The sequence below is a fragment of the Cicer arietinum genome, chromosome 3, assembly GCF_000331145.2.
Source record: "Cicer arietinum cultivar CDC Frontier isolate Library 1 chromosome 3, Cicar.CDCFrontier_v2.0, whole genome shotgun sequence".
Classification (NCBI taxonomy): domain Eukaryota; kingdom Viridiplantae; phylum Streptophyta; class Magnoliopsida; order Fabales; family Fabaceae; genus Cicer; species Cicer arietinum.
In genome coordinates this window covers 63563495-63590187 of record NC_021162.2, presented here as the reverse complement: position 1 = coordinate 63590187, position 26693 = coordinate 63563495, and the positions used below count along the sequence as shown (strand labels likewise).

The window sequence follows — 26693 nt, the reverse complement described above, 5'->3', positions numbered from 1 at the left end:
AGGAATGCTAGATAAATGTGATTGAGCAAGAGTGACTCTACCTGAAAATGAAAGAGAGTTGGTTTTCCAATTTGTTAGTTTGTATTTTAGTCTATCCAAGACAAAGGATAATGAATCTTTTGAGACTCATTGATGAATCATAGGAACACCTCAAAGGTTTGAAGTTAGGTCAACCCACATAATTTGACTTAAAAAGTCGTTTCCATAGTTGATATATTTTTAGATAAAAATACCTTAAATTTCTGCTTGTTGATCTTTTGAAGGTGCAAACACGAGAATGATGGTTGAATTGTGTTTGACAAAGTTGATAATTTTTTGCTAATTTGATGAAGGTTGATTAGTTTTTATGAATTATTTATATAAGAAGCAATCAGATTCATAAGCAATAAACAGTGAAAGCATAAATAATTTGACACATAAATTTATCCTGCTTCACCAGTTACTTGGCTACATCCAGTTCCTTCATTTAGAAGATTTTAATCCACAAATTTAAATACCTTGAATTACAAAGCACCTGACCCTCCAATCTATTTGTAGAAAAAAGTCTTTCTATTACTCATATTTTATTTGTCTATATTGTTCCATCATTTATTTGTAGGGCCAATGCTTCTAAATTTAATCATATGAAACATGTGTTCAAGATTTATGAAAATATTAGTGGCCAAGCTATCAATTACAAGAAGTCAGCTATGTCATTCAATAGTAACACTAAAACTAGAAACAAACGCACAATTTTTGCTTATCTCAATAGTGCCATTTGGAGGAAAATCCAAAGCTGGAACACCAATCCCTCATTGTATTGCTTATATTATTTGTTTATGAAATGAAATGAATTCATTTTGATTAAAAAAAAGTGTTGTAAGAGGACATGTTAAAAAATCAAAAATAGAAGTTTTGAATTAAATACACACACTACTTTCAAATTAATATTTAAATTTGAAAAGAATTAAAGATGTTATTTTCAAAACAATATTTCAATATTTTTATAGGATATACCTTAAAATAATTGAAGAAATGACTATATGTAATACAGTCAAAGTAATAATGATTAAGAGGACACACAGCTAGAATGGCTTTAGTTTTAGGTGAGTCTTTTGCGAGCTCTTATGGTTGTTGAACAAAAAGCTCGTTTTCCAACCATAAAATCCCATAACTATTGGGTTCAATTTACAGGTCAACGCCCAAAAAGCACCTCGTGAATTTGTTACTTACTATTTTTTTTTTCTCTCTATTTTGTATTGTCTTGCTGATGAATATTCTAAAAAGATTTGTTAAAAAAATCTATTACGAGAAATTATTTCTAGAAAATATAAGTTAAATATTTGTTCATGAATAAATGCATCATTTTTTTATACAAATTTACCTCTTTTGCCAAAAAAATATCATCTCAATTTTTTTTCTCATGTTCTCGTAAGTCTCTAATCTCAATATTCAACTAATTTTTCTTAATTGTTTTTCAAAATTTTCTCCTTTTAAATTTCAAATTAAAGGTCTAGATTTAAAATATTATTTCTTCAAGTTTTTTGTTTTTCGTTGAGGGGATCATATATAATTCCTTTCGCCTCCTTCACTAACCTTATAAGAATATTTGTTAGCATTATTTATTTTTAATACTTTTTTAAGAGTAATATTAATATATTCTTTTAACACACACTTTTCATTATTGCCTCTTTTTTAAACACCGAATTACATAGTAAAATACATAAACGAATTAAACTTTACACGAGTAGTGATCTTATGAATTTTTTACTTAATAGCAATGTATATTTCACAACAAAAATGATGCTTTTCTTCATTATTTATTTTTTTTTCTGATGGCTTTTCTTAGTCAGGGTAGGACAAAGTGAAATTACAATTCTCAAAAGTTGACTTGATTTTCTAGCAAGTATAATTTTTTCCCCAAAATTTTGCATGAAAAATATGAGCATCTATCATTACTGTTTGAATTAGATACCATCAGACAATGCTAGAAAGAACAATTTTGTTTCAATATTATTATTGAATTATTAAAATAAAACCATCATATGTCCCTTCGACTCTTACCCTAAGAACATCCACAATTATGATGATTTCAGTTGTTGAAGTAAGTCCCACAGTTACACATCGTTCATTTATAATTTTTTAATATTAATATTTAATAACGACATAATTCTTTTAATCATACACTTCTAAACAAAATTATTAATGAGTTTTATTAATAATTTTATATTATTAGATTTCAACAATATTCATTTATTTTAATACGATATATTAAGTAGGATTCACAAAAAGTAAAGAGAGAAAAAAATAGAGAGTTTGTAGAGCTACTCTCCTCTTAGTCACTCATTTTATTAATCTCTAACGAGATTACCTAATAGGTCTCACTGAATATTGGGTAAAACAATTTTCATTTTAGATATTCTAATACTCTCTTTTGAATTAATTATTGAAAGATAAACCTATTATTTTATAGTGAGATTGATTTGCTCTGGAACAACAAGATATTAAATATTTAAATACCACAAAAGAATTTGACATCACATACATTTCAAGTCAAAACCTTTAGACAATTGATGTATAAATCATTTATCTTATATATCTAATATTTAATTCATTTTTAGTCGATAGAAGACTTAACCATTTATACTTGAATCATTCACATCGCCGTTATTTTCCTTTTATCACAAAATAATTTCCGATTTATCACAAACTCATGTGAAAGGAACAATGGAGAGACTGGAGAAGGAGAGGAAATAGATTTAGGTTGCTTTTGTTTGAGTTTAAATAAAAATGACTTTTATTTTAAATAATTTATAAATTATTTTTTAGAGATTTTTAAAAAAATCATTTTTTTAAACTACAATAACTATTTCGTATACACATTTTAAAATTTGATCAATATAATTGAGTACTCTTAAAAAAACCCAATAAATAAACACATACAACCAAAAAAGGACGACTTAAAAAAACAGAAAAAGAGAACAAAATTTGTTGGATGAAAACCTAGATGATGGTTCCATAAAATGAGAAAACTAACAACCTTGTGTAAAGAAAAAAATGGACGTGAAAAACGCGCAACTAATGAGTTAATGTAAATTGATAGATAAAAACTTATTAAAAGTTAATGGAGAACAATTTGAAATTTTCAAGATTAGGTAAGGGTAATTGCATAGTTAAGTTCTATGTTTTTCAATTGTGTTTAATTTTTCTCTCTATCTATCGCAAGAATCAATTGTGCTATTATTTTTAACTTTTTATTTTAGTCAAAAAATAATTTTTTTAATAAAATGATTTTTTAAAAATCTAAAACCAATCCTCTTTAAATTCTACAAAATAATTTTTACCTTGAATTTTTTTTTTTTTAAATCTGAAATAAACTCACCCTTAGTGTGGATAGTCTACCATTAAATTCAATGGAATTGTATTATCTAATAGTAAAAATTACTCTTTCATTATAAACCACTTAACCAACTCAAGACATTAGAAGTCACCGAAAACAATTTACGAAATTTTCGTACTAGAAATATTAATGGAATTAGTGTAGGAACAAAAATTATCTGAGAGCAGATATAGTATAAAAAGAGACTTTTTAATTGTATAAAAAATGAATTCGACTTTTTAACTCAAGACAATCAACACGGGCCTCAGTTGAATTATAAGTTAATTAAATGCATTTTTAGTTTTTATAAAATTATGATTTTCTAATTTTAATTTTTATTCTTTTAGTCTCATTATAAAGTTTTTGCAAAAAGTTAATGTTTTTAAGCCATCAAAATAGTTTTAAAAAAATTAAAAACAATATTTTAAAAAACTAAACTTTATAATTTTAGAGTGATTAAATATACATTTACACAACAAACACTGCAACATAGTAAAGCTAAACAACTTAAGTTGTCCTAAAACCCAAAAATAAATTGAGTTGTCACGGTCCCTTCAAATTGAGTTAACAACGCAATAAAAAAACGTCAGCAAAGATTGTACATTCCAATTTGCACTTGTTCTCACTCAAACCACAAAGAGTAAATCTTGCTTCAATCGGTAATAACAAATTGAAACTTCTTCCTTAGGCTTCTTCTCGGGAATTTAGATTCATTGTCGCACATTTCCAACATTACTTTGTTTTGTAAAATCAGGATTAGACAACAACAGTTTTGTCAAAAATAAAAATTTGTCAACATTTTTTAAATCCAAAGGTTTCTCGTGATGTTTAAGAGTTTTTTACTTTAAAAGTCAAATTTAAAACTTAAATATATTCCTACATATCTAATATTTTAAGATTTCTTAAAACTTGATGGCTCATTTTATTTTAAAACCTCCACTTGTGCCACCAAGCCCCAAGCACAATTCAATCAATCATCAATTTGGTAGAAAAATCATTAAGTGAAAATATTCAATCCATCCTTGGTTTCATGTTTGGGGCAAATAAAATTTATTATGTGAATGTAAAATTGATTTTTACATTTTTTATTTCTTTTGAGTACAGTTGATTATACCTCTATAATTAATTTTAATTTAAAGCTTTGATTTTAACTTTTGAATATAAACGTAGTTTTTTACTTTAAAATTTATTATTCAATTCATTTTTATATAAATTTATCTAAATATAAACTATTTTATATTTGATTGTTTTTAAAATAAATTCAATTTTATAAAATTAATTTATTCAAAATTATTCTTTATCAATAAATATTTGCTTGAACACACTCGCACAAAAATATATAGTATATCTCATTTTTATCACCATATAATTAAAGATACACTCATTGATGTCCCAGTAATATAGTATTGTCTATCTTCAAGCATTGGAATTTTTTCTATGCGAAAATGCTGATATCCTTTTTTTACTTAAAGAGGTCGCATCCTAGGTGAAAGAAATTTGTTTGCCTCCTTGAAAAGGTCACATATGGGAGTGAGATCATCTATTGAATTTTTTTTTTTTTAATGAAAAATATTAATTTAATAAATTAGTCATATCCACCTAAATATTTTACAATTCTATGTATATATTGTTGTTTAACTTGTGTAACGAATTGCTTGAGATTATTCTGCTAAATTTTCATTTTAATCATAACAATTGTTTTAGTTGATCTAAAAACAACCTCAAATCGTTCAATGAAATAGATAGACGACAATTTAAATATAAAATTAGAAAATATTTAAATAGACATAATTAATTTATCAATTTTTTTATTTAATGTATTTTGCATATACACGGTAGCATTTCCACCTCTTAGAAGGCAAAGAAAACATTTTCATATATTAATTTAAAATTATAATATATTAAAAATATGTTTTTTCAAAAGAGGATACAGTTGAAAAAATTCCTGAACCATTCCCATAATCCCGTTTTTTATGGCAGTTGACCTCTTCAAATTCAATCTCGAAGTATCATTGATTTTGATGGAATAGGCAGTCACAAACGTAAAAATCACTGTGTTCACGCATCCTAATGGTGGGATCATGCAGTGATGTAACCAATTACGTGGGCCTCTTACAAGGGGTACGGTGCACCATAACACACCGAATCATCAAAGAATCTGATAGACAAAAAAACACAAAACAAGAAATCATGTGTAAGTTAGTACTTAGTAGCAGCACAGTGTTATCGTATTTATGGATATGTAACTTGCAATTAATATTGTCATTTACTACTTCGTACCTGTCACGTTAAAACCAACTCTGTAAATTTTGGGTAAATTCTAATACGATCGATAGTCTATCGCGACTAATTTTAAAAAATATTTAAAAATTAAAATAATTACAATAATTGTTTATTAAAAATATATGTTAATTATTATTTTTAGCTTTATGATTGGGATAATATATAATTTCGGTTCGATAAAAATTAAATATATATTTTGTATTGAATCGAAATCAAATTATTGTCATATTCTTAAAAGCAACGATGATTATGTGTTGTTATCTTTAAAGAGTGTTTTCAACATCGTCATATTCATAGGCGGATCTTTGTAGGGACATAGGTTGTTCACACGGTCACCCCAAGGTCCCCAAATTTTTTTTTTTAAATATTACTGTTTTTATTTTATTTATTTGAATAATGTTATTGAAACATAATTTGACACAAAATGAGACACAAATACAATGTTTATTACAATACAAATACAAAATGTGATTATCTTTATTGTATTCAGTATTGTATTTGTGTTAAGTTTTGTTTTCCAATAACATTACTTTCTTTTTTATGAAATTCATTTGACTTATAATTTGATAACAAAATTGATCTATTTGATCCATGTTAGAAATCAAATACATTATTTTTTGTTCACCAAATTATAACTCAAATGTCTATTATAAAAAAAATAAAGGAAATTATTTATAAAAACAATTACAAAAACAACTATTATAATTATAAAATAAACTAATTTTTTCAACCTAAACTTATAGAAATATAAAAATCAAACCAAAATTAGATTAAATTAGATTAATATTTTTTTTATGAGTTTGCGTCTAAGTTGAAATAAATCAATAACTTCAACCTTTATTGATTTGAGATATAATTTCACGTAATTTTAAAATAGATCGCATAATACTAAAGAAAAACACTTATCTTTTATTAACACTATGTCAATATTGATATCTTAAACAATGTATGATGTTTAAATGTATTTTCATAATTTTATATATATTGTTTTTGTCCTTGTAGTTAAGAAAATTGTATTAATAGTGTAAAAATTTAGATTTAATTTGTATGCATCGACAATATAAAAATATTTTACATTATCAATTAATCATAACTATCAGATTAATACAACAATTTGACTTTTATTATGATTATTTTTAAAGTCACACTTATAGAAGGTTATGATGTGCTGACAATGTCAAACTTTTTACATCGATAAAACATAACAATTAAACTATAAATGAATTTTTAATTATTAAAATTGTCAATTAAAGTTTGATCTGTTAGCTCTATCTTATAAGTGTTAAGACTTTGACCGTCAATATATTTTTATAAATTTACAACTTAATATTTTTATATTTATTCATTAAAATTTTAAAAATTTGGCCACCCAAATATTTTTTTTAAGCTCCGCCACTGGTCATATTCTTTATGATTTTTAAGTATTGAACCACATATATCATTTGTAAAAGTAGTAGTTCTTTTGGTAGATTTTGTTAATGTCAACAACATATATTTTCTTTATAGTTGAATACTCTTTTTATTTCACAATTGAGTCATTTGATCATTTCAGATGTATTAAGAAAAATATATAAATAAAAAAGAGATAATAATTCTTTTATCAAATTGTCATTGTTTAGTATTTGTGTATTATCAGATTTTATTTATTTATTTAAATATCATTTTTTTTAAAGTCACCAAATACTCCACATTAACAAATATATATCAAAATATTCTACTTTTTTTCACCTTCAGGAGGTGACATTCCGACAAGACAATTCTTTTTAACCCGAGGTCGCAACTTGGAGATGCAATCATGTACCAGCCTTTAATTTTTTTTTAACAATTAAATAATTGTTTATAATAAATTAAAAATAATAAAAATATTTGAAAAAACAAAATTATATCAATAAAATCAAATAAAATACATTAAATTGAAGAAAAAAATGTGGTTGACTAAATGTACCAAAACAAATAAGGTGTTATATTATTTTAACAACTCCGTTGTATTTTGTAGATAAATTTATATTATTTTAACATATCCTTCCTATTTTTAAATTAGCAATTTAATTCTATTTTGTTAATAATTTTTTCCTATTTTTTTCAGATATAATAAATAAATAAAAATAATAATAATAAAAATAATTATAATTATAATTAAAAAAATTAGTAAATTATATTAATAATATCAAACAAAATACATTAAATTGAAACCAATAAATCAAAATTAATGTGGTTGAATAGATGAGTCATAACAAATAATGTGCTATATTATTATATCAACTTAATTTTATTTTGTTCACAACTATATCTTATGTTTACAAAATAAAATTAAGTAGCTAATTTATGTGCAAAATAAGAGATAGTTATCCTTAAACTCCATCGCGAAAATTTGTGAAATATGTGGGATGCAAAACACATGATTTGACTGAGTATTTTGCCCCCTATTTTTATATTATTATAATCTCATTAATGGATTTATGACTATATGAAATCAAACAAAGATTGGTATGTGGAATAATATATTTTCTCAAATTTCTCAGAAAAAAAACTTCAATTCTCTCTCGTCTTACCCTCCACCAGAACACGAGCAATGAGAATTACATTGTTGTTCACATCCTATGCAATTTCTATTAATAGAGTTACATTGTACTTGTTATACAACCATCTCCTATCAACTTGTACAACCACGTTCTCATTTAATGTATTTTATTTGATTTTATTGATATAATTTACTTTTTATTATTTTTTTATTAAATTATTATTTTATTATTTGTTAAAAAAATGAATATATGATCGCATCTCCCTAATGTAACCTTCTAAAGGAGCCAAACAAAAATTTATTTCATTTGGTGGTGCATTTTGCGACTTCTCGAAGATTAAAAAAATGACATTTTTGTATATTAGTTTTAAACTAGGGTATATTGACAATTTTTTCTTCTAAAAAGGGATATAGTTAAAAAAATCCCAACAATTTGAATAATTATAAATATTAGACACAATTGCTCCTGCGGTCCTTTAACTTAATTTCAGATAACACTTCAATCATTTTTTTTTCTTTTTCAATTTTATCCTTTATTTAATTTTACTACAAAAATTCGAAAATATAAAGAATAAAAATATGAGTTTATTTGAATATTTGAGTTATAAATTTGATGAAATTTGCATTATATTGAAGATGATAATTAATTTTATGAGTTTTGTTTGAAAATTTTGATCAATTTTTGTAAAAAAGGATAACATTGTTAATATTTTAAAACATAAAAAACAAATTATTTACTTAAAATTAAATAAATGACCAAATCGAAAGAAAAAAAAAATGAATAAAGTGTTATCTTAAATTAAATTAAAGGATCACATGAGTAATTGTGTCTAAATATTAATTTAATACTAATTGTTTATTTTAAAATGTATAATTTAGATGGTTTTTCACACAATATATTTTGACAAGAAACCATTCAAGAGAAGAGAAAAAATATTTTGCAAGGGTGAAGAAGTATCATAAAACATAAGTAAATGAGTAATTATTTTTAGAATTTAATTTGTATACACCAGTTGTGTAATTTTTTTTTTTATATATATGTATCCAATAAAATCACATTATGTAGACATTTGTCCATATATTTTAATAATTAGCACAATAAACTGGCACTTGAACATAATTTTATTGAATGCATGTGTAAATTTTTTTTACATTATTGGTGTATATATATTGATTTGTTATTTTATCTTATTCGATATTGTATAATAACAATATAAAGCATACATTATTTTCGAAGAAAAGGTGGCTCGCGAAGTTTGAGTGACTTTTTTATTTAAAGTATTAATAGTCTCATTTATATAAAATTTATAAACACTTTGCACTGAATAGATCATATTTTTCTGTTATTTGTAAATTTTTCTATCTTCTTTAATAGATTTAAACAAATAAGTGTGAGTGATCTTGTTGAATATGATTGAATCAAAGAGAGAATTCCATAATAGATAATTCTAAGATTTAGGTACAATGTTGAGTAAGACAGTTACTCGACTTTAGCTTAATTGAGAGGGAAATGAGAAGGTATGAAGGTATGAGAATGATTGATCCATCAAAACAAATATAGTGTTTGTGAAAATACAAATGTTAATGTCATCACCAATGAAGCATTTACTATAATCTCAAAACAAAAAACTTGGTGCTCCAAATACTCCTCCACACCTTGGATTGTGGTCTATGTGGACATTAGGAAATAACCCTTATGAAAGTATCACACTTTGAAGATTTGAGTGATAAAGCTTTTCGAATTTGTCAAAAAATGGCACCCTTACTTGCCAAGCGTATACTGCAAGGTTGCAAGCACTAAAATTCTTGAAGCTCACTCCACCATCTTCCTTGTGCATTGCAAGTTTGTATTGCGAAAACCAACAAATACCTTTGCCACCATTATCATTGTGATCCCTTTATAAAAAGTTCAACATTTTTTCCCAATCTCGAAGTGAATATAGAAGAATGAATATGCTCATGATATATGTTGGTATAATTTGAAGCATCAATTTAATCAAAACTTCATTCTCTGCTCTCAATAAACATTTACTATTATGGAAGTTGATTTTCCTCCAAACTTTATCTTTTATGAATCTGAACACCCAACATATTAGTTGTAGTGTCCTTGGTTTGCTACTCCACATTCATGCTACAAAATATTTATGATTTTTTCAAGTTAGATGGCTTGCCTCTGAAAATTAAGAAATAGTCATATGCAAATAAAATATGAGAAATAATAAGAACATTCTTGCAAATCTTTGCTCCATTTCTCTTCTTTTACTCTGCATATAATTCTCTTTTACCTTATATTTGAAATGATTCCTATATCTTTTCAAAATTTATAATTTTGTTCTTTTATGTGTTAAAATCACGACAATAGTCCATATTTGTTTTCAAAGTTTGCAAATTGATCCTAATAATTTTTCAAATTGGTCCTATAATATTCAAAATTTGCAAGTAGTCCCTACAAAATTATAATGTTTCAAATTAGTCATCCACTTTTCCAAAATTTATGTTTAGGCCCTTTTCTGATGCCAATTTGAACCTTTTTCTTTGCTATTTATGTTTTTACTTCAAAATCTGTGTTTTTTTTATAAGGAAATTTTTTATTAATGAGAATAGAAAGAATATTCTAATCCATCGTACAAAAATACTACAATTACCGTCCAAAGAATTTATAGTCAAATTTAAAAACTGCATAGTTAAACCCCTTCCCTGTAAATAGCAAAGTTCAACCAAAAATTTATTTCAAGAAAACAGTTTCCGCCATTTACAATGAAAGATTGTATATAATACTATACTAAAGAATATTAGCAATATTTTTTAATAAAAATATATTAATGTTTAAGTATAGAAGGAGTAGAACTTAAAATGAGTTATTTTTGGTTAGTAAGTTTAACTAGTCTAGTATAGTACAGTACCGCGAGTGGCGAACACGAGCAAGAAGATTAATGACACGTGTTAATTTCGGTCTTATCTAAGGAGACCTAGGCAGGGCAATATCGTAGTTTTCCCCGAAACCAGGTGTCATTAATGAATTAATAATCCAACAATCGTTTTCTATTTGTTTTCTTTCTCTTTGAAAACTCTCTTTTGGTAAACAGGGTGCTATGCTTTTGGCAGAGGGGTGGCTCACTTCGAAAGCAGTGACAAAGACACATGCATGTTCACCCATTCAACGGTTCAGATTCTCTCTATTTCCCATCATTCAAATCCACGCTCTCCGTTTCATTCATCTAACCATGGTTAAATATATCTCTCTCTCTGAGTTATTATGGTTTTAACAAACAACAACAAAGCCCCATGTGACTCAAAGAAAAACAACTGAAAATGGGTTTTGTTCTTTCTCTCACTCTCTTTAGTTGCTATGTGCTGTATAATGTAATTACTATTTCTGCATAAGCTTAGATTTTCTTAGATCTATCATCTATCCAGTTTCAGTTCTCTTTTTTCTTCATTTTTTTGTTTTTTTTACTTTTAGAAAAATCCCATTTCACCATCATCATCACTACAACCCTTTGGTTTGCAAGATCATAATTTTTCTGCTTGGTTTTCTTCTCTTCCATACCATTTTTCAATTTTTTTTCTCCTTCTGTAACTGTATTCACCAGATAAAATTTGTGTCCTTTTTGGTTGCTATCATGCAGATCCAAACTAGAAAATGTTAAATTTTCAATTTTTAACAGTACCTTTTTTCCTTTAAATTATTTTTAGCCTTTTTTCCTTCCAGATCTCTCATCATGTTATAGATTTAAAGATCTTGTTATCTCACTCTAGTTAAGTAAGATCTGTTTTTCTTTTCTCTGATTTCTAAAGGTGTCTCAGTGTTTTAGATCTTGGTTGTTTATTACGCGTGTGTTCTATCTTTGTTGTTGTTTTTCCTCGTTGAGAGTATGAAAATTTTCTATGGAAGTTGTAGAATTTGGAACTGTTGAGTGAGATTATAGAAAAATGAATTATTTTCCAGACGAGGTAATAGAACATGTGTTTGACTATGTGGTGTCACATAGTGACCGAAACGCTTTGTCTTTGGTATGCAAAAGTTGGTGTAGAATAGAGAGATTTACAAGACAAAGAGTTTTCATAGGGAACTGTTACTCTATTAGTCCTGAGAGGTTGGTCCAAAGGTTTCCAAGTCTCAAATCTTTAACTTTGAAAGGAAAACCTCATTTTGCTGACTTTAGTTTGGTTCCTCATGGTTGGGGTGGTTTTGTCTATCCATGGATTGAAGCACTGGCTAAGAGTAAAGTTGGATTGGAGGAGCTTAGGTTGAAGAGAATGGTTGTCTCTGATGATAGCCTAGAGCTACTTTCTCGTTCTTTCATGGATTTTAAGTCTTTAGTTCTTGTTAGTTGTGAAGGGTTCACCACTGATGGTCTTGCTGCTGTAGCTGCAAATTGCAGGTGAGAGCTGATTTGTTGGGTTGAATCTTGTGTTGTTAGTGTTTTTTTAATTATATTATGTATTTGTTGGATAATTTGTTTTTGGTTTATGTTGTCTTTGTTTTCATATGGTGTTTAGATTCTGTCTGTACAATTTTGATGGTTTCTTGTTTTTGTTTTTGTTTTTCTATCTGTACGGTTAAGGTATATTGCAGTTATGTTCTGTTTTGGTGTATGTCCTTGTCTTATTGTACTATCAAAATTTAATGTTTTTTTATTTATATTTATTAGTTTATTGTTGGCTTGTGTTCTCTTTGTTGCTACCGGTTAGAAAATAAGAGTACAATTAGTTCAGCAAAGTGGTTGAGTGCTTTGAGCTTAACTTTTACCTCGTGTCTAGTTTTATGGACATACTATTTTTCATTAGTATCACGAAAAGTATATTGAGGATTTTGATTGACAATTGTTTATTTCATTATCAATTTGTGAATTCATAAAGACGAGCAATGTTAGTTGGGAAAATGTTTTGCTCCAGATTATCTTGTGTGTGATACATTTGGGGTTAGGGAAAACATTGTTGAGAAATGTGTTTTGCTGATTGAGAATTGTGTGCAGCATGTTAAGAATGTGTTATTGACTTTGCGATTGGCTCATGTTATATTGAAATGCAGGTCTCTTAGGGAGCTGGACTTGCAAGAGAATGAAGTTGAAGACCACAAAGGACAGTGGCTAAGTTGTTTTCCCGAAAGCTGCACATCACTTGTCTCTCTGAATTTTGCTTGCCTTAAAGGAGAAATTAATTTGGGAGCACTTGAGAGACTTGTGGCAAGATCTCCTAACCTCAAGAGTTTAAGGTTGAACCGTTCTGTGCCTGTTGATGCACTTCAAAAGATACTGATGCGAGCGCCTCAGCTAGTGGATTTGGGTATTGGGTCATTTTTCCATGATCTCAACTCAGATACCTATGCGAAGCTTAAGGCTACCATTCTTAAGTGCAAGTCAATAACCAGTTTGTCGGGGTTTTTGGAAGTGGCTCCTTTTAGCCTGGCAGCTATATATCCAATTTCGCAAAACTTAACATCCTTGAACTTAAGCTATGCTGCAGGCATTCAGAGCAGTGAGCTGATTAAACTCATTCGCCATTGTGGGAAACTACAGCGCTTATGGGTAACTATATCAAGCTTAAAATGTCTTCCTTTTACTTGTTAATAGTTATTAGGTTTGAATATGCATTTGGTCCCTGTAAGCATACCTTTTTTAGTCCATGAAGTTTTTTATTTTTTGTCCTTGCAAATATACCACATTACCTTTTGGTCCTTGGTGCTTTGTCATAATCCTTGCAAAATTTAATATAGGAATTGGTCCCCGTAATATTGTCTAAAATAACTATTAGGCGGACCCATTCCAATATGAGAAAATTTTGCAGGGGCTAAAACTGAACAAGACCAAAGCAAAATGAGGTATATTTGCAAGGATGATAAACAAATAAAAACTTTTATGTAGGGACCAAAACCAAATCATGATATAAAGGACTTGGTGTTGTACTTGTGCAGATAATGGATTGCATTGGTGACAAAGGACTAGGTGTTGTAGCTAGTTCATGTAAAGATTTGGAAGAATTGAGGGTTTTTCCCTCAGCTCCCTTTGGAAATCATGCAGCTGTTACAGAAAAAGGACTGGTAGCAATATCGATGGGATGCCCCAAGCTTCACTCATTACTCTACTTCTGTCACCAGATGACTAATGCAGCTCTCATAACAGTGGCTAAGAACTGCCCGAATTTTATCCGATTTAGGTTATGTATTCTTGATGCAACAAAACCTGACCCTGATACTATGCAGCCACTCGATGAAGGTTTCGGGGCGATCGTGCAGTCATGCAAGCGACTGAGACGGTTATCACTCTCAGGGAAGTTGACTGACCAGGTCTTCCTTTACATCGGAATGTATGCTGATCAGCTTGAAATGTTGTCTATAGCATTTGCTGGTGAGAGTGACAAGGGAATGCTCTATGTATTGAACGGATGCAAAAAGCTTCGCAAGCTTGAGATGAGAGACTGTCCTTTTGGCGACTCGGCTCTTCTGACAGACATAGGGAAGTATGAAACAATGCGATCCCTTTGGATGTCGTCGTGCGAAGTGACTGTAGGAGCGTGCAAGACACTAGCTAAGAAGATGCCGAGGCTGAATGTTGAGATCTTCAATGAAAGTGAACAAGAAGATTGTGATATGGAAGATGAGCAGAGAGTGGAGAAGATGTATTTGTATCGCACAGTGGCTGGGAAAAGGAACGATGCACCAGAATATGTATGGACTTTATAGGTGCATTTTAGGTTCAGTTTAATTTTTCTTCTGTTATTAAGCAGTTTGTATTCTGTTTAGGCTGACTGATTAATGCAATTTTATTTAGACTCTCCGGATATGTAGTGGTTTTGTTATGTCCTTGCACTTTGCTAGTTTTTATACATAATATTAGATGCCACTTCACTTCATCAGTGTGTTGAGTCTTGTTTTATGTACTTGTATTCTATGTGACGCCTTTGCAAATGATTTCAATTGATTCAATTGCTCCAAGAAACATTTTATTTGTGGATTGTGCGGAATATGTCTAAGAAATCTTTTGATTAGAAGCCAATTGAAGAGTGGATAGGTAGATGATGTCATTGGAATGAACTACAAATAAATTTTCATGCTCTATGATTTTTGTTGGAGACATTTTATCAAACATTCCAATATAATCATTGGTCACCTCTAAAACTAAGAACGATCCCCTCAAAAGGAAGCCATTAGTGCCAACACACCACATAAACAAGTTGGTACCTTTATCTGATAGTTTTGGTTGAGGTCCAAACGAGGCTTTCTTAGGAGATGTTCCTTTCATTTTGTCTGGTGGTTGTGGTTTAGTCAGAGAGAGTGGAGAAGCAAATTTGTGGTTAGAGAGGACTTGGTATGGACGAGACTCATCAATCAATGCTAGTGTTTTGGATGTCTTTTATGCATAGATCCATCGTGGTCTACTTATGAATGTAGTCTAACATAGCATTCACATTGTTGGACAACATAATATGGTTGAGCTTTGGTCGTGTTTGGGTGAGTTCACGTCCAATTTTGTCAATCCATCCAAACCCTAGCATACGATTCAAAAGCTCAATTTTTTCCTATTTTTGCATCAATTTAAGTGGGTTTCGGTTAATTCAAATACTGCAGGGGAATTGGTTTGAGTGATGAATTTATTTTTTATTTGATTGTTTATTTTTTAAAACTTTTTATTCATTTTATTTTCCAATTCATATTTGAAAATTTTATCTTGAACTCTATAATTGTACTTCTACCCCAACGAATCTAACGAAATTCTTTTTTTCTATCATATAAATATTAGTAACCGTTATTTTCACTCACATTTTTATTCAAGTTTCTCGGAGCATGAGTGTCAAAATTTTCTAAATTATGAGAAAACTTTTATCAAGTTTTTAGTACATAACACTGATAAATTTTTTTCAACTTTATTGATACACAATTTGAGTCGAGAAACTTAAAAAAAAAATTCTAATTGTTATTAAAATTTTAGGGGTTTTCAATTTTCCAAAACAAATTTGTACCGAGCAGAAAACTTTTTTTTTTTAGTTTGTAAGTATATTTTCGGGAAATTTGAAATCTCCAAGTTTTTCGAGTTACTTTTGCATAACAGAAATCTTGGAGCAATAAACCTAAAAAACTTTGAATAGTGAAAAGTGAAAATTAAATTTGAATATATAAAAATAAAAAAGGTAAAATTGACATTTTTTTTTAAATTGAGGTTAGGAGTATAGCAGTGGGTGCATAAGGTAAAATTTTCTTCATATTTTTAAGAAGAAAAAAAACATATTGGACTTTTAATATTTGTCAATGCTTGTGTAGATTTTTACCAATTAACTCATTTATCATATTGGTGGTGTGATGACTAAGTGAGAATGAGAAACTCACCCTAAAAATATAAGCTCTTATATCTAGGCGTAAGTGGAGTGGTCGATTTCTAGTCACCGTGAATTTTATGAAAAATGCAGAAAATCCATTGAGCAAATACCTAGAAAATCCATATGAAAAATACATAATCGTAGATATGCAGAAAACCAAATTAAGGAAAGTTGAGGCAAGATGAAAGAATACAACAACACACGTTTTTGTTTTTTTTCTTTCCGCGAAGAACAATGTCAAAGATAGGAACGACAGAGGTATTTGCGGTAGAAGTTAAATGAGAAGAAAGGAACGATGGCGGCAATAGTCATGTGGTTCTTCAGTTCAGTTTGCATATTTGTGATTTTAAGTCATGTTTGATTTTGAGGTTTAGGTTTTGCTGAATTTAAAATAGTTCCATTCCAATTTGATTTTTATTTTTTTAAAAAAATTTGGTTAACAAACAATTTTTATAAATACAATTTGTTTCCCAATTTTATAAATTGATTTGGTTTAAAAAGAGTTCAGTTTGATTCAGTTTTTGATGCACTTCAATTTTTTGTATCAAATTGGTCCATTCGTTGGCTCGGATTCAGTCTGAGTCAAATGATTTTTCTCATCCCTACAGCATAAGAAGTTGAAAACTTGCTTTTCCACAATAGTTAGTATTTAATATTAATCACAATGTGATTAAGATATGATAAGTACAAGTTATCCTACTATTAAGAATAAAAGGTAAAATGTACTTGAATAGTATAAACCTTGAAAAACATATTTCTATAGATTTTTCAATATCAACTTAAAAAGTTTTGGATCTGCAATGGAACGGTATATATTATTAATCAGTAGTTTTTAACAATAAACCATGGTTATCTAATTTGGTCTACTGTGGACCAAACCTTATTTGAATCATAGGATACTCTCTCCACTCCTGACTTATCACCCGTATTCATTTTCCACAGTAGATAATCGGGAGAATTGAAGGGGGGAGGATCCAAAGGTTATCCAAATGATCTAGTCAGAAAGAATAAAGGTGGTGTTTACAGAAAATAATATAGCAAGACAAGGTAGATTAATATTTTAGGTTGTAATTCCACCCATAGACTGTTGTTTCCAGTTTCCAATAGATATAAGTCCATACACAGAGAGAGATTCACAAAGACCACTTCACAGAAATTATGAACAACCCAAAAAAGGGCAAGGGTAAAAAGTAAAAACCAAGAGTTACAAGAATGACTAACAGTCCCAGATCCCGCACAAATCAAGCAAGACAGTACATTAGAGCAACATTTATCCAGAGAGTTATAACCAGCCAGGTGCACCAAACTGAAGACACAGCTTTCAATATGATCATCAAAAGCAACACTCCTCTAACAAACAACAGCAACAAAGCGCTGTCAAGCTGCACATATAAACAAGCAAATAAACCTTACTTTCAAATTAACTTCATAAAGGTTTTAAAAAGTACAAATAATATAAAACTAAAAAGAATTCATGCGACTTTTTTGATTAAAAGTTGATGCCTCAAGCTGCAATATAACAATTCCATAGAATATTCTTGTTTAATAGTAAGTTAGAGAAACAAACTGATTACTTATGAAGATCAAGGAAAGCTTGTAGTGTGACACAATATTTCTCCCTAAACTTTGACAGATAGTTTGTTAAACCAATTGACAATCAAAGTTGCCAGAAACAAAGCTTGGCATAAGCATAATAAATTTGAACAAATGACTAAAATATAAATTCTTTATCAAACTAAGAAAAGAATGAGATCTGCATTATTTTTAACAAAGAAGAGTAGGTATCATAAGAAGAACTATCTTTTTTAGCTACATTTGACTCTTGATTTTATTTTGATATAATGGTTCAAGGTTGCCTAAGTTTGAAGTGGAACATGCAGTTAATGAAGAAAGATAATACATGTAGCAAACTTCAATGAATAAAGAGAATTCAACTCTACTCATTCTACTCTTTATCATGTTTCTAGCAGAAATTAAATTTAGCTTGATGAATTCTTTGAAGCTATACATATGCTAGCACATGAGATATGGCCGAAAGTGGCACATGGTAGTCTAAAGTAATGCTACTGACGGTTTACATATACTATATTATCAAATTTTGTTGTAGTTATCCAGAAAACCTCAAGTAATATTACCCAGATTGACTTTAGTGTTATCAAATTTTACACAATTGAAGTCTTATAAAGTGGACCTTTAAAACGTTTTAGTTCCTGGGTGATGGGAGGTGAGGGATATACCTACGGCTTATCTGTAGTAGTACATACAAGTTGACATTGATCTAGCTAGTGTTAGTTATATTATATGACAATCGACAAAGCTACAAGTTAACTTGTTTCCTATACGGTTAGATTGAGCCATCAATGATGTTAGCATAAATGTAAACTACTTCAAGTGGTCTACGACTTTGTCTTTGTCTCGCAAATGCAGACTCCAGTTAACAGTATGTGATTGGCATATACTTTGTGCACAGCTGTTGTCAGAACTTCCCTCACCAGTTCCTATGTTAGGAATGAATAATGCATACTTTTGTGTGCTGGTCAGTTGGCAGCTTAATAGTAATGGTCCAATTGATGGTGTCTGTATAGATATTTCATCTCTGTACCCATTCCAAGGTGTGTGATTTTAAAATGGGGAGTAGTTTTTAAATTTTAATTCAGATTTAATTTTGAATATTGAATTTTTAATTAGGGTTTCATCAAATTGTGTTAGCTCTAAAGCTTTCAATTACTGTAAAATTATTTTGCTCAATTCTTCTTCACTTTTCCTTGGCCAACAAACAAAAAAGAATTCAATCTTTTCTTATTAGCTCTAGCTTTTTGTTTCCTTGCTTGCTACCTTCTATAATCTATTATGATCTTTGACCTCACATTGTAATTGTGTCTAAGGTAGTTCATCATTACCAATATTTGATTGTATCCTACATCTCTAACTTCTTATATATTATATGTACATATGCAAGGTTGCCAAAACTAAACTAGAACGACAAACATAATATCAAAATTAATTGAAAAATTAACAAATCAAAGATAAACTTACAACTCAACACACAAAAAAGAGCATAACGTGTTCAAACTCGTTTGACACATTGACAATCACAAGGCCCAAAATTACTTAGCATATGTTTGGAAAAACCAAATTCCATGGCAGGAGCCTGCGTTTGGGCCAACACTCCAATTAGGAGCTTCTTAAATTCATGGCAAAATCTGTGTTTGGATGTGAGTTTGGTTGTTCAAACTTAGTTCCATACACACACTTAAGAGAGAAGGATGCTGAGACCCTGTTTCCCTTGGATCTAGATTTAACTCAACAGGGTAGGTTTCAGCTCATCCTATAGTTTGTCCATGTTCTCTGATCTCTGACTTACTTTATGCTTCCTAAGAGCTATGGTGTTGAGACTCAATACATGATCATTCACCTCCTTTGCAAATGGGCTCACATTAGTATATTAGATGCATGCGTAGAACTGAGTGCTACAAGCCTACAACCGAGGTTAATGTTATGTGTACTGAGAATCCTTATCATTCAGCGATTGCATGTTGGGTTTTTAGAATAAAAAGAAAAGCAATATCATTTTAGGCATGATTGGAGGGATAATAACCATAACGTTTTATTGGATTCACTCAAAAGTTCTCAAACTTGTGATTCTATGCAATGCAAGTCAACACGAGTCCATATGATTCTCTGAAATGTTTAGTAATAAAATAAATCTATGAAATAGTACATAACACGAAACAAAAACCCTAAGCGAATAATATAATAACAATATAAATCAATAAAATTGGGGGAAATTCAAAAGAGAAATAGAAGATAAAATTGAAAAACGTACCAGCCTTGGAAGAAAGAAGAAAAGCCGGCGTTATTATCATCGTGACAATGATGCTGGACTTGGTGGCAATGATAATTGGGAGGAGGAGGTGGAGGAGGATAGCCATCGTTGAAATAGCCTTGGTAGGATTCATGTTGAGGACGCGATGGATAGGTTGAATAACCAGGAGGCAGTGGCGGAGGATAGCCTTCGTAGGATGGTGGCGGTGGTGCTGATGGGTAGCCAGGTGGAGGTTGTGATAGGGGGTAGCCCTGTGGTGGAGGGTAAGGTGATCCGTAGGGTGGTGGAGGATAAGGGTCTTGAGGTGCTCTCTGGTAGTTGCTCATTTTGCAAGGGATTGAGGGAAGAACTGTGTGCGCACCTCTTTCCTTTCTTTCTCTGTGTTTGGATGATTGCTAGAAGGAAATGAAAACGTGTATATCAGTTCCAGGGACCTATTTGTTACTCGCAAAATTCTCCCAATCATCGTCTGCCACGTTACAATACACACAACCAAAACCTCTGCTGTGTTGTATATTTTCTTACATTTTTAATACATAAAAACGCTCACACCGTCTTACCTTTCATTTCCAAGATTGAAATTTCATTGATTTTAAGATTTAAATTTTTTATTTAAATTAAATCAAAAGTTATTTTAAAATTTTAATCTTTCATTGTCTTGCATTTACTCTAAAAAAAAGTATTATTTTCACTTTTGAATATGATATTAATTATTATTATTTTCTAATTATTAATATTATTTGTATTATTTTGAAGTCAATGTCATTTACATTTTTTATATTATCATCCACTTTTCCTTTATTATAATAAAAAATAAATAAAAGAAAATCACAATAATCATTTTAAAGTCAATAATTTGATAAAAATTAACAAAATTGTGATTTTTTTTCTTCTTTTAATTTTAGTTTTTTTCTTAAACAAAAAAAATTATATTAATTATTTTACAATAGAAAATTATATTGAATTTAGAGTCGTATTTATAGTATTAGTTAACGAGTATAATTAAAAACATAATAAAAATTGAAATTGACAATCCTTTTAAAATAAATTTTTTTGCAAATAGATTAATGTGGATATATATGGAAGACGTTTAAAAATTCATCTAGTATTAATTAAAAATTATTTTTAAAAATATTGACATTTAATCTCTTATTCTTAATTTGAATTTTATGATGTGACAATCATTAATGATAATATGTGATAATATATAATTTAAATTAAACAATACCACTTTAATAATTTTAAATAAAAAAAATTAAATTACATTTTTTTTCTTTTAAAAACTTCTGAAAATTCAAATATATTTTTTTTAAAATAATTTCTTTTGTTTTTAAAATTTCAAAAAAAAATCTAAAACTCACAAAAATTATTTACTTTACTTTTTTTAAAGTAGAGGTTTTTTGTGACCTTTTGAAATTTAAAAAAAAAACAGTATTTTTGAAAATTTAAAACAAAAAAATGTTTTTAATTTTTTTTTCATTTAAAGAAAATTTTAATGTAAAGAATATTTAGTTATTTTAAATCATTAATGTGATATTATTCACTTTAAAATTAAACTATAAATTATCATGATTTTCTGTATCATACTATGGACATCACAGATTGAAATTCAGATTTAGATACTTGTTTGATTGAGTTTTAAAAACTATTTTTCTATTTAAAAATTAAAAACTTGCTTGATAATAATGTTTTACAATATTGTTTTTAAAAACTACTTTAATTTTTTTTTTTAAAACCAAAATTACCTTGAGCATATACTTTACATTTCAGTTTTCCTTTTTTCTCTTTGGCAAAGTTTAGAATTGAAGACACACGGATAAATATTAGTTTTCATTAATGGTATAAATGTAATTATAAATAACCTTATTTTTTTCGGAAAAAAAAAATGTTCCACCCTATGTATTTCTTGCATTGTATGGTCTATTTTTTTGGTGACATATGATCCGTCAGTATATTGTTGATTCAAAAAGTTTCATAAAGTACTTTAATGCAAATTAGCATATTTGTAAAAATAAAATAAATTTTCAATAAAATAAAATAAATTTGAAAGTTTTCAAATGAATACCATGCTTAAAATAATTTTTTTACTCAATAAATTTATCAATTTAGTTTTTTTTATTATAATATAGTGAAGTTGAGGTAGAATTTCTATATCCACACATCAAATAAGACTATCTAAAAGAACCTATGAGAAGCCAAAAGAAAATTAAAAAAGAATAACTAATGTAAACTAGTATTAGTGTAAATTAGTTTTACTATCAATTTTTAATTTTTAAAGAGAAAATAGAGCATGCATAACATGGAATAAAAGAGCAAATATACATACATATTTAAAATTGTAAGCTATTAATTTTGTCTTTTAAATCTACAAAATTGCAAATCAATCTCTTAAATTAAAAAATATCAATTAATTTAATTCTTAAATCAAAATATTCTTAAACATCAATAAAAGTTAATAAAAAACATACATAATAATTTAAATAGTATTTTTGTTGTTGTAATAAATATCCATAAAACGTTTAAAGTTATTATTTTTATTGTTAATTAATAGAATTTAGTGATTCACGTTCAGTCAATCACAACTATTATATATATATTTTTTTATTATAATTATTTTTAAAATTTTGTTAATGATTTTGATGTGTAAAAAAATTTACTTTCAAAATTTTCTTATGACAAAATTTAAAAGAAATTAATTGTTTGAGTGGTATACTTAAGATAAAATGAAAATAACCATTTAAAAAAGTTAATTGGGATGTACTATCATTTTTAAAAAGAGTCAGATTACCGACCCATCCCATCTATTCATATATGATTTTTTTATTCTCCTTTAAAAAAAACTTATCACAAATTATTTTTAGAAGATAGAATTTAAAATCTAAAAATCAAGTAATTCTAACAGACTCTAAATATTAATAATTTTAAAAATAGGAGATTAAAATTAGGGCAAATGTTTTGAAGACATAAATACCATATATTAATAAGTTTAAAATTGTTTTGGCTCACTTATTATGCTTGTTGTTACACCTTAAGCTGACGTTCATACCAGTAATATAATTTATCACAATATGACATCGGAAAAAACAATAGTTTCTATTTTAAATATTTCGAATAAAAAAAACAATGTTTTAAAATAAAGAAAGAAGTGATGGTTGATGAGTATACGCGGTTAAGCAAAGAAGCATAGTCGGTTTCTGTGTTGAAAGCAAAGTCGGTGTACCAAATCCATGTCTGTATAAACGCGTACCAACACACACTTTACTTCCAAAATCCAACCTTTTTTTTCTGCTGAATCTCTCTCTGATCACTAAGTTCGTTCTCTTCCTCTCATATTTACAAACATGAACAATAACAAGAACCAATCACCTGATGAAAACCCATTTGCATCACAAAATGATGGAACTGAGAATTGGGGAACACACATCATGGGAGCACCAGCTGTACCGAGCAGTCACCCCGACAACAAAAAAGCAGCCGTACAAACTGGACAACAACCTCAGTTTCAATATTACCAACACGACCATCCTTACGTCCAACATAGCCCTGTTGATAAGCCTTCCAACTCTCCCATGGAATCTATTCTCCACATGTTTGATTCGTGGAGTAAAAAAGCTGAAGCCACCGCCAACAACATATGGCACAATCGTTAGTTCTCTATTCCCAACTTTAAATATTCTTTGTATAGCTCAATTTAACATTCAATTTTTCATATTTCTAGTATTTACAATTTAAAAAGTTATTTTAAAATTTGCAGTTAAAACAGGCCCTTCAGTATCATCAGCTGCTATGGGGAAGATGAATCTGACAGTAAAAGCAATATCAGAGGGTGGATTTGAGTCACTTTACAAACAAATATTCACTACCTATCCAAATGAGAAGCTGAAGAAGACATTCGCTTGTTACCTCTCAACAACAACAGGGCCTGTTGCAGGAACTCTTTACTTATCTGATATTCATGTAGCATTTTGCAGTGATCGCCCCTTGTCTTTCACTGCACCCTCTGGTCAACAGACTTGGAGCTATTACAAGGTATTCATTATACTCAAAATTACTTCAACTTTTCTAAGTGCTAGAGAGCAAATAAGAGGGATAATTATAAAGAGTTAAATTATGATATATGACACTATAAAAAAGTTTTATATATGGGTCTCTTTGAATTAGATTATTTTGAGTTTATCTTTGACATAAACCCTTGTGAAACTCTAGATTATGCTGCGTTTATGCTTCATCCCTCTAGATTATTTCTCATATTTGTATCTTACCGTAAAAATCTCTATAAAATATACAGCAAATTATGCTAATGAGTATTCTTTAACAAGTTTAAAGAAGTAAGTTTTTGTGTGTTTAATACACAGGAAACAGATATACTTAACTGACTGATTTTTTTTAAGAAGAAATTTGAGTTCTTTTGTTGTGTAATTAGGTAATGGTGCCTCTGGGGAAGATTGGAACAGTTAATCCTGTGATCATGAAAGAAAATCAATCAGAAAAGTATATCCAAATAGTCACAGTTGATGGACATGATTTTTGGTTCATGGGTTTTGTTAATTATGATAAAGCTGTAAAGAATCTATCAGAAGGCATCTCACATTTTGTTGTGGCAGGTGTAGCTGTACCATCGACTAAGTAATAGTGCTTGATGCTGGAATTTTCTCTGTATTTCTGTTGGAGTGTTTGTGGTTGTTTTAATTTCTTGTTTATGGACTATCATGATGAACACTTTTTATTAGCAGTATAATTTTGTATGTTGTGCATTGAATCAATAGTTGATTATGTAAATTTTGTAGGGTGTATGATAAATTTCATTACAACACAGTTAATATGTGATGTCTGCTCTGCATCATTTCTTAGTGTTATTGCAATTTTCAATTACTTATGCTCCAAGATAAGATCACTGATTTGATAATGTTTAAATAAACATAATAGTTATATAACTTTTTTTTTACAGATTTGTTCTCCTTGTTATAGCGAATCTACAATTTTAATCTCCTAAATTTTTAAAAATAAGATATTTTGACCAAAATTTTGATAATTATAAATTTTGAATGTGATGATAAGAAGCTTTAAAAGAATTATAAATTGATATTTTTCTTTTATTTCAGAAATAAATAAATTTAAGTTATTTAAAAATTATAAATAGTTCCATAGTATCCACATAGATATCTAATTTATGTCTTTTTGCTTAAAATTAAGAGTTGGTCACAATGTTTAATGTTTAATTTTTAAAAAATTAAAGAATTAAAATTGTGAAATTAAAAGTAAGGGATCAAAATTGGAGATTGAAGGAGACTAAAAATGATTTAAGTCAAGTTTAACCTGATGTATTTGATATTGTTTAAGTAAAAATAAATTTAATATGTGATTTATTTTACAAAATATATAAATCGGTATAATTAAAAAAAAATGGAATGAATTGGATATTTTTTTCAATTCTAGATGAGAATAGAGGTTTTTTTTTTTTGCGAGATGCTAAACCAACCCCAACAACTAAGCTCGGTAGTAGTTAGCTGATAGTGTATTTATGAAAATAGGATGAGTCATCATTTTTTATTTGTTATTCAAGTTGATTATAGAGGTTGGAGTTGGGTGGGTATGAAAAGGCTAGTTCGTGGCTCATCACCCAATTGACAAGTGTCCACGGCGTAGTTTATTTTGTCCTTAACCTCATGTTAATAAATAAAGTTTAATTAATTAAAAATTATTTCAGGTAAGATATAAACTACTGTTCTCCTCAAACAATTCATATATAAAATAAAATTTGATTTAAGATTATTTTTCAAGATATAAATTAGCGTTCTCCTCAAATATTTTGTCTTTAATGGAAATTCATTAAATATTTAAGTTCAATTATTTGGTTGTAAAAACAACTTGCTACTTATTTATTTAACTACATTCATCTTTCGATTATAAAAAACAGCTTGTGTAGTGCCAAAGAGAAATACACTTTCATTTGAAACAAGTCAATAGGAATGAGTCACACACAACGAATGTTATTTGTTTATTTGAAAATCGAAAGTAGTGTAAGATTAAGTACAATTGTAACCATCACTGTTTCTTTTTTTTAATTTTTATGAAAATCCAATGTTATCAAATCCTTGACTTCAGTGTCCCAATCTAAATTATTTGGTTAATCCTACAGAGACCAAGCGCCGTTTAGTAGAACAGAGTATGAAAATATCACTTATAAAAAAAATCATAAATGTTACTAAAAACCACTGGCTTCGGATTTTACAAAGAATTTAAGATTAAAAAACTCAAATGATCGAAGTATAATTTATAAAATTTGACTTGATTTTATAAAAAATTGTCAAAAAAAATGTCAATTTTCAACAAAGTAAACTTAATTCCATGACATTTTTGCCAATTGCACAATGAGAGGTAAATACCAG

The 26693-nt window shown here is 28.5% G+C and overlaps 2 protein-coding genes and 1 non-coding gene across 3 annotated transcripts; 2 read left to right on the top strand and 1 right to left on the bottom strand.

Moving 5' to 3' along the window:
- Positions 1-11296: 11296 nt before the first annotated feature.
- Positions 11297-15017, top strand: LOC101505746 (protein AUXIN SIGNALING F-BOX 2). The gene is made up of 3 exons (XM_004492953.4): positions 11297-12547; positions 13198-13693; positions 14080-15017. Exons 1-3 carry the CDS (start codon positions 12096-12098, stop codon positions 14845-14847), a joined length of 1716 nt encoding a protein of 571 aa, XP_004493010.1. The 5' UTR covers positions 11297-12095; the 3' UTR covers positions 14848-15017.
- Positions 15018-17511: 2494 nt separating this feature from the next.
- Positions 17512-20719, bottom strand: LOC101505412 (uncharacterized). Its single transcript, XR_012162501.1, has 2 exons — positions 20305-20719; positions 17512-17860 (listed from the first exon to the last, which is right to left on the bottom strand). It is a non-coding gene; the product is annotated as an uncharacterized protein (transcript).
- A 2544-nt stretch (positions 20720-23263) lies between these two features.
- Positions 23264-25160, top strand: LOC101505091 (GEM-like protein 5). The gene is made up of 3 exons (XM_004492951.3): positions 23264-23949; positions 24059-24333; positions 24728-25160. The coding sequence occupies exons 1-3, from the start codon at positions 23646-23648 to the stop codon at positions 24932-24934; spliced, it is 786 nt and encodes a 261-aa protein (XP_004493008.1). The 5' UTR covers positions 23264-23645; the 3' UTR covers positions 24935-25160.
- The last annotated feature ends 1533 nt before the right edge of the window (positions 25161-26693 follow it).

Bases quoted from the DNA above. Each gene is read 5' to 3' on its own strand.
- LOC101505091 (XM_004492951.3), top strand. From the start codon at position 23,646: ATGAACAATAACAAGAACCAATCACCTGATGAAAACCCATTTGCATCA. The intron at 23,950-24,058 runs GTTAGTTCTCTA...TAAAATTTGCAG, and splicing joins CAACAACATATGGCACAATC to TTAAAACAGGCCCTTCAGTA. The intron at 24,334-24,727 runs GTATTCATTATA...TTGTGTAATTAG, and splicing joins AGACTTGGAGCTATTACAAG to GTAATGGTGCCTCTGGGGAA.
- LOC101505746 (XM_004492953.4), top strand. From the start codon at position 12,096: ATGAATTATTTTCCAGACGAGGTAATAGAACATGTGTTTGACTATGTG. The intron at 12,548-13,197 runs GTGAGAGCTGAT...ATTGAAATGCAG, and splicing joins GCTGTAGCTGCAAATTGCAG to GTCTCTTAGGGAGCTGGACT. The intron at 13,694-14,079 runs GTAACTATATCA...GTACTTGTGCAG, and splicing joins GGAAACTACAGCGCTTATGG to ATAATGGATTGCATTGGTGA.